Source organism: Egretta garzetta, unplaced genomic scaffold (genome assembly GCF_000687185.1).
Source record: "Egretta garzetta isolate BGI_Z169 unplaced genomic scaffold, ASM68718v1 scaffold27, whole genome shotgun sequence".
Taxonomy (NCBI): Eukaryota; Metazoa; Chordata; class Aves; order Pelecaniformes; family Ardeidae; genus Egretta; species Egretta garzetta.
Window position 1 is genome coordinate 2,760,918 of NW_009260400.1, and position 8,891 is coordinate 2,769,808.

Sequence of the window (8,891 nt, forward strand, 5' to 3'; positions counted from 1 at the left end):
GCTGAACCAGTTTTGACTACAGAGGTCCTGGACTGCATTAATGCCAGAACTGTGTTCTTCAGTCCTGTTGCAGCAAAGAAAAAGCATGGTCTTACAGAGGGGTTGTCAGCTTATAAAAAGCGTCTGCTAAATCACAGCTTGATGCATATGTTCCATCAAAGAGTGCATTAAACCAGGTGTGCTTATGTTGCCCAAGAACACCAACTGAGGCCACTGAAACCTTCCTGCAGCAGGGTAAAGGAAATACCGATGCTTGTACGATGTTTGTATGCAGGGTAGAAAGCATGGTACTTTGCTTGGCAGGAACATAGGACTGTCACATTACAGGTGGTTTACCTAGGGCTAGTTGTCTGAAGGGATGAGCAGTTTCCTGACAGTAGAAGAGTGACATCCCAGTGCAAGCTTACCCATGTTCCTTCCCCACCCTGAGAGCATATTAATGTTTCCAGAAATCAGATGATTCAGAATCAGACATAAGGATTTGTTAACCTGCAATGGAAAGAGTTTACCTTAAGCTGTCCCACTACCATACTGAGTATACAGCTGTCAGGTGTAGGTTGGTGGTCTTGTGCTGTGATGCTGTGTTGTATTTTTTGGAAAGGGAGGCTCTACAACGAGAAAAAAGCAAAATAAGGAAGTGTACAGTCATTGCATTATTTAACTTAGAAAACAAAGATCGAGCAAATCCAAAGTTGTGAAGTGTTAGACTATTTTGGTAGCACTGCACGGAGAGTTGTTGCAACTCGACGCTACTCAGGCCAGGTTGATCATAACAGTTGAGTTTTTCAAGCACCAAGACATGACATAATATGTCACCATATACATTAAGCAGTACCTTTTCCTAGTTCAATTATACTGCTGGAAGAGCTTCAGTTCATCTACAAGCTGAAGGTTCCCCTTTTTTCTTTCCTTCGCAACAGCACCAACACAGCAAGAGGTACCATCTTTGCCATGTTCCAAGCAGGAGGAAAGAAGGAGGTGGAGATCAAAACCACACATACTGAAGAGATAAAAAAGCTCATGTAGCTGATGCAAGTATGTCTGGAGTTAGGTGTGCAAGGAGCACACCTTGAGAAACACCAGACACTGAGGAGTAATTTCTCTCTTTCAGCATAGGCCACATTCACATTCCAACCACAGATGACTCCAAGCGACAAGCCAACAAAGCACCTGGGGATCTCAGAGTCCTGTGGCACAAATGCCATTTTGGCACTGTTCTGTCAAAGCTGCATTAATGGTAGATGCTTTAAAGGGGCAGCTCAGCACAGATGGAGCTCTAAGTGATCAATAGCTGATACCAAGAGTCCACGCACTGCACAGGACAGCAGCATGCAGTCATTTAAACCTCAGGCTGTGCTTTCATATCTTTGCCTCATTTGCCTGATTTGTTACCAGGTCAAGGTAGACCCAAGCATGTACTTCGACAAGTTCTGCATTCCACTCTAGTGGAAGGAGCCTGAAAGATTTTCTAGAAGGCCTAGGTACAAAACCAGGAGACTAGAGTCTTACTGTCAAGTATGTGAAGTACAGACTTGTCCCTGACAAGCATATGGCTTTGGGAAGAATACCAGGAAGCTAAATCCTTGGATAACAGAGAACACAGAAACAGTGGAAGGATCAGTACCTGGGGAAGCACAGGAAGTGTACAGAGCAGCCCTCTAATCACAGAGGGACACTATTCAAGAACACTAATGAAGTGTTACCTCCTTGCTGTGAGAGCAAACCCAACCTAGCATGAACAGCAAAGTGAGCCACTGGTTTGTAATTATGGAGTAGGCATTTAGTAACAACAAAAAAAAAATCCAGAGCAGTCTTTTCTGAACTAACAGCAGAATATTTTCCACGGTCACCATTCCAAACTTGAATGTGCACGCACAACCTGCACAAGCATAGGCTGGGACATTGCACACCCTTTCTTTGACAAAGAGTACTATGAAACCTGGTCCCACCTCAGCACAACAGCTTCTCGTTGAACAAGTTCTGCAAGAAAAGTCTCTTTAAATGGCAGAGAGATGACGGGGAATGAATGCTGTTGTATCCAGAACCCAGCTGCCAGTGTGACAAGATGCCAGTGAGATGTGAGAGCGGGGAGAGAAGATGGGGAAGAAGGAAAGGCTTCAGAGTCAACAGCCCTGCAAAACAGTGACAAGGAACCAAAGACAAGGGTGGGTAAGGTGGTGCCTGTTTCAAGGATCCGATTGTCCTCTTCGGAGGGAAGGACCCCAATGGCTGGCCAGCCAAGTGAGCTCCTCCTTGTGTGATGCAGTGGGGGAAATCCCACTGGAAAGAGTAGGGTCAGCTGATAAGAAAGATCACCGATTTTTACGACAGAGAGAAGCTACCTCAAAAGGATGGTTGCTTATGGACATCCACCTGTACTGGAGAGAAGCATTTCTTTATATGAAGAGTTCAGTAAAAGCAACTAACAAGTGAGAAGCCACACAACAACCAAGGCTTTTAGGGTCCTCTGACACTAAAACTTGTCTGGGCTTTCACTCCTAAACCCACGGAATCCTCCTTGAAGCCAGGTAAGAGAAATTCTGCAAGAATAAAGTTGAGTAGCTTAAACTCACTCCTGGCAACAAAGCTACCTGCCCCAGCTTCCTCCTTGGTCCACGAGTTTTGTAGAACTCCATGTAAATGCTCCATGTAAATCAGGCTGCCCCCGATTAGGACAGGCTCTCTATTTGAAACAACTCCTAAGTCCAGTACCAGTTAAGATAGAAGGAACAAGTGTCAGCTCCCACTCTGTAACAAGGTACAGGTGCACCAGTGCTAGCAAAGCAACGTCTTTGCAACAACTTTGCATCAGCACCATCTGACAGAGTAGGTTGAAAAGGTGCCATAGTGTTGCTGTTAGGCAGCAGAAAACCTGCTGTGAATGAAAATCCTGCTCCTTGGCACTTACATGGATTAGTCAGCCAGGCAGTGAAGAACACAAGACTGCAGAAGGGCAAAGGAAGGCCAGTGTCAAACATTCAACGATCTGCTCAACTGACTAAGAAGCTCCAGAAGCACAAACAAGAGTAGGTCAGCACGTTAAGCTGAAACAGCAGAGTAGCTCAGTGCTGACAGGGGTAGGCTGAAAGACATCAGTCATGGTAAATTGATACAGCCCCATAACAAGCCATGGCAGCGCGAGGGCATGGAATAGTTTTACTGCGTTTCTTCCTTACTTTAAGCAGTTGGATACAAGTCAGAAAAACTTTCCCTGAGGCAAAATAGCATGCCTTCACTCACCAAGCAAGACTGCGCAGCAGGCACATGAACCCAGAAAGTCCAACTGGCACCACAGACAGGGAAGGTAAAGATGAGTAACGCTCTGGTGGGAAATGGGGCCGATCTGCACTGGGCCAGATCCAAGGCAGTGGTCTGAGCCACTGTGGCCAGGCAAATGCTTAGCTGGTTGGGTATCTAAATGGCTGCTAGCCCAGAAATCTAAACACAGCGTACACAAGCAAGCAACTCTGGAGCTTGAGTATCTCCTCATCTAGAAGCAAGCAGTTGCAAGCTGCACTATTCTGAGGTGTGTGGCCTTCTCAAAGGCAATGCAGGCACCTAAACCACAGATCCAAGGGCAAACCTCAGCCTTCACAGTTAAAGACATCTTGGATGAAAGCAGTGATTCCACAACAGAGGAGCAGAAGCTGTACAAGTGTCAAAGTTACAAAGATTTTTCTTCTCAATGTGCAATAAAAATGGTATGTCTGCTTGATATACCATGCCCCGAGCAGAATGCCTGAGGACCTAAAGCATGCCCTCCACACACCTTGCGAGGGAAACAAACTTTCTAGTTTCACAACAGCTTCTAAGTACACACAGTTTTATAACAGAAGCCTGGATTTACCCAAAAGGTAAAACTTCTCCAAGTTTAACTAAATGAATGTGGAGAGAGTTTCAGTCTCCGCACAGTAAGAAATGCTTTCCTCACGCTTGATGAAGAGGAAGCATTGGTTTCAAAGCCCTGAACCATAACTGCTCATATCTGAACAGCTGACTGCACCCTCTGCACTGAGGGTGATCAGGTTCTCCACCATGGAATTTATTTGCAGCTTATGTATCGGAAGACAAATTGTTTCTTGCAATAACTTGCTTAGCCTCTATCATAGGCAGATGCAAGTAACAGGTTTGCTGTTGCTTCTTCCTTGGCATGCTTTAAAAGAACAAAAAACCACCCTTCATTCCTCTAGATCAGAGGGCCAGCTTATGAACTATACTTTGTAAAAAATTAATTATGTCAAATGCAACAGCAGTCACAAAACAACCTTGCAAACTAACAGAGTCAATTAACATTCCACCATTAGAGCCACCAATTGAACACCCCACTACATAGAATTAAATCACAAGTAACATTTTTTTGAAGACCTAAAGTTCGAAGCCTAAGTCCCACATTCAAGAGCTTTTAACTGCTCAGGTCTAACTCAAACTTTCAGAAGCAATTAATTTACAGTCTTCAGAACCGTTTCCCAAACCACTCAGTAAGGATTACAGACTTACAGAGAGTTTTTCAACAATAGCTGCTTTGCCCTGGAACTGCTGTCCTTCCCATGTCAGGCATGATGCATCAATCTGGGGAGGAAGAGAAAAAGAATTGATCAGCCTGCATAAGTAACTTAAGCAGCCCTGGAAGAGACTTTGTTTACTTGGCACCTCTTCTTAGAATCCAGCTCTTTGGAAACCACCTCAACAGGAGATGGAAAGAAACCACAAAGAGTAACTGAAAAAATTTGGAATCATCAACAAGAAATTAAGTAGATTAAATTTTATTATCATGATTCCACCAGCAAAAAAAGTTCCTGCCTCTGGATCAGAGTTAGCTTTCAGAAGGAAATCTAAAGGATACAAAAAAAATCCTATGGACACGAAGTCAAGCACGTAGAGAGACAAAAATCGATGAAGAAATCTGACACAATGAGTTGCACTGCCAGTTGGCTTTTGTTTTGTTTTTTAACTCTCAGGTACTGACTTGCATGCCTTGCTCACACTCAGAAAACCAGAACATGCCTCTAAAGGTCTTCTAACAGACTGCCCTGCATGGCACAAAGCAACTGAGATCCTTCAGCCTACAAGCACTTCCAGTAGATGAGGGAAGGCGTTCTGAGCATGCCAGGTCAGGTACAACAGCAACAGGCAAGCAGCTTTCTATTCAGCTTTAGAAACTTGGTTTAATCCAGAGTCACAATATCCTATTGGTGACATAGGTCTGCTTTCTCAAATCCAATTTTAAACCCTGGCAAGCAGACTTAAATTTGAATTGGCTTCCACTGAGCTCAAAGCCTGCTGCCATCTCCAAACAGCACCCTAACCCTCTACCTGACAGCCCGAGTTCTCATGCACTCCTTCCACCTTTTTCAGTTTAAATACATCCAGGATCATGATTCCCAGCTCTTTCCCATCTCATCTGCAACTCTCATTGAAACTCTGAAGGCCTCAGCAGAAAATGGCAGATTCCAAAGAACTCCATTTGTAGGCTCTCTGGTAGATTTTCCAGGCCCTATTTTTGAACCACACCATATCAAAAAGCCACTTCTTGCAGCCAGGTGTGGTGTGCTGAACCCGCACAACAGTCACAACCACACTAAAAAAAAAAAGCTTCTGGTCCTCCACGTATCATCAGAAGGAACTACAGAGTGCAGGAGCCAGAAGAACAAAGAAGGGCACCAGGGGCAACAGCATGAAGCGTTTCAGGGTCACAGATGCAACCAAAAGCAGTATGAAGAGCCCCTGAATCCAGCATCCTCTCGACTTCAGACACATCCCTTTTAGGAGGAAATAGGCTTAATTTAGATTGTGTAGTCTGAAGTCACTGAGCAAGTCATCTGGCTGACAGTACCTCCATCTTACATGACATCAACCCCTGACATCGATAACTTGAGAAGCCAGGTGATGGTACCAGGGAATGAGGCTGTCCTCTCAAGCCTGCACATTACAACCTTCAAATATGGAAAGCCACAAAAGCGGAGAGGACCCACAACTTTCCTTACTGAATCCCCTTCAGCGATCAGCAGGTGAGCACACAGTGGTGCAGGACCCTCCTGACATTTCAAAGAGTAGCAAAGGACACAGATTAAGCTGGAGAGGGAAATGTGCTGTTCCTGAAAAAACACACTGCAACTTCACATGGTACCTAATTAGCGTCCACCTGACACTCTGCTAGAGGTTACCACTCACTGTATCAGCAGCTTGGGAGCAACTGGTTCAAGAACAGAAAGCATCCCCTCCTCTACCCTGAAAGCCCTACAGATGAGAAAACAGCATGAAAATAAGAAAATATTTCATTATAAGTAGCCACACACCCAAAGTGGAGGAAGTAGATACAGCATTTTTCCTGCAAAACAGCTGCAGGGGGGATAACTACAAAACAAGTCTTTGACTTAGTGCTCCAATTCACATAGCTCAAGCAATTCATAAAAAAAGTGGGAGGCCCAGGTCTCCCACCTGGAATAGATGACAAAAGCTCAACTGGCCTGGATTACACCACTAAAGGAGAAAACTGCACCTTGGGGTGGAAGTAGCAATACAGGAACGCAAAACAAACCCAAGAGCTCCCTGCTGTGCTCCTGCATGCTATAAAATTTGTCAGTTCCCACGGGGTCTCGGAAGGCAAAAAGCTCATCAGTAAAAGCACATTTCTGCAGAACCTGCTCTAATTTAGACAAGTTGTGACTTCGGTGCATTATGGCTGCACTTGGTGCGTTTTGGCCTTTCAGTGCTTAAAGGGTGCCCATAGGAAAGGTGGGGACAGACTTTTTAGCAGGGCCAGCTGTGACAGGACAAGGGGTTATGGTTTTAAACTAAACCAGGGTAGGTTTAGACTAGATATAAGGGAGAAATTCTTTACACTGAGGGTGGTGAAACACTGGAACAGGTTGCCCAGAGCCATAGTGGAGACCCCATCCCTGGGAACATTCAAGGCCAGGTTGGACGGGGCTCTGAGCAGCCTGATCTAGTTAGCGGTGTCCCTGCTCCCTGCAGCGGGGTTGGACTAGATGACCTCTAAAGGTCCCTTCCAACCCAAAACATTCTGTGATTCTATGAAAACAGGGCCCCATCCTCCACAGTTAAAGAACTCCACAAAAAATACACATTGGTGACCTGCATAATAGCTCTCCTGACTACATCTGCATAGGTATCTCCATTGAATGATGATAGGCAGAAAGACCCTAAAGGGTGAAAAAAGCCCAGGAGTTCATTGTATGGAAGGAATGGGAATTTAAATTAGACTGTACTTCACCCCAGTCTTCTGAGGACTGAATGTGTTTTAGTAACGATATGACAAAAACTGCTAAGTGTCTTCATATTTAGAGCCATGGCTTGAACGCAGGCTACTTGGTTTTCTTGCTTTATAGGCTCTCTGTACACAGCTTTTTGGCCAAAATAAGGCAACAATCTAGCAGACAGAAAATACCACTTGCTCTTTGGATTGTTGTGTATCAGAGCTGATTGATACTGCTGAGGTATAAGGAGGGGTTTTGGATGGTGTTCATCCAAAAGTTCCAGTCCTCAAGAGCTTGGCGAAGCTTCAACCAGCAGATGAAAAACAGGTCAGAAGAACAGGATGTGTGGCTGGAAGACTTGTAAGACTTGAGTGTCTTGCTGAAACGCCTCAGCTACCTGGCAGCATTCCTCAACACCAGTAATCAATGCGACATGCAGAGCATTTTGCATGTTCTGGAGGAGCCTTCCCCCAAAACTAAAAGCTGATATTCCTTGGATTCGTTAGTTACAGTCTTTAATTTTGGAAACCAAATCTATTTTGCCCCAAATAAGGAGCCAAAATAAAAACCTAATTTTTGAAGAAATTTAAACTGAATTTAACAAAGTCTAACTATTTAAACTGTATTCAAAATTTTAAATCTATTTTAATGTTCTGAGGATTAATATAGCATGAGATCCAAGAAACACCTGCAAGAACTGCTAAACACAGAGTAGGCCTTGAATCATATCCCACATCAGGAGGGATCCAAGCAAATCCACGCCGGTAAATTAATGGCAAACTAAGGCTAATGTATGTGCTTTTATAGAGAACTTCATCACAGGATCACCACCAGCCTCCTCCCCTACAAGCCACTGTCTACAGCCAGCTGGGGGTTTTCCGAGTCTGACTACCTACAGATAAGGCATACAAAGCTCAAAATGGAAGTGAAATGCAAAAGAAGTACAATAAATAAAAGTCGTGTAAGTGTGATTGCACTGACTGACGCTCTGGAGTCAGGATAAAACCCGCCATCCCATCCTGTGTTTTCCCACACATCAACATAGAGAAACCTAGACAGATAATGAAGGCAAGCCCCCGGCCCCCTTTTTGTAGATACTTACATATATTGCTCCTAACTGAGTCCTGTCTGCATCAAAAAGCTGGTAGTAATGTTGTACGAAGCTGGACCCAATCTGCTCCCAGATAGGCTTGTCTCCCATTCTGAATCCTCACCTAAAGCCAGTGACTGTAAAACAAACAAACAAATCATCAGAAGGAACAATCACACAAATAAGCATAGCACTTGGATGGAGTATTAAGCACCAGTCAACACAGATCCTCTCAGCTGGCCAGAATTTGTCTTTGGAAGAAGTAGGACAAATCTCACCTCTGCATCCCAGACTTCCATGAAATAAAAATCTCGGATACTAAATGGTTTAACTTCTTATCACGGTACCTGCTGATTTCTAGAGCTATTTCAGTGTGAGGTCACAACTTGCGAACAAAAGCGGAGAACAAGAACAAAAATTACTAAGTGTTACCTTCTCATATTCACTGATTTAAAGAATTACACCATCTGAGAAAGTTGGCAAGCACTTGCTATTTTGACTCAATCTCCTTTACTGTAAACAACTGCCAGGTTAATATGGATTGTCGGCAAGTGGCTTCCACCACCCGATTTATCTATGCAGCT

The 8,891-nt window shown here is 44.2% G+C and overlaps 1 protein-coding gene across 2 annotated transcripts in view; it reads right to left on the bottom strand.

Moving 5' to 3' along the window:
- NUTF2 (nuclear transport factor 2) overlaps window positions 1-8,891 on the bottom strand; it is a 28,109-nt gene that overhangs the window by 8,544 nt on the left and 10,674 nt on the right. The window contains exons 2-4 of one of the 2 annotated variants that reach the window (XM_009643279.2): window positions 8,320-8,444; window positions 4,498-4,569; window positions 510-608 (exon numbers count right to left, since the gene is read on the bottom strand). In XM_009643279.2, coding sequence (XP_009641574.1) covers window positions 510-608; window positions 4,498-4,569; window positions 8,320-8,418 — 270 coding nt within the window. In that variant the 5' untranslated portion in view covers window positions 8,419-8,444. The remainder of the gene's footprint in view (window positions 1-509; window positions 609-4,497; window positions 4,570-8,319; window positions 8,445-8,891) is intronic. The other variant, XM_035898863.1, reaches the window with a different exon arrangement.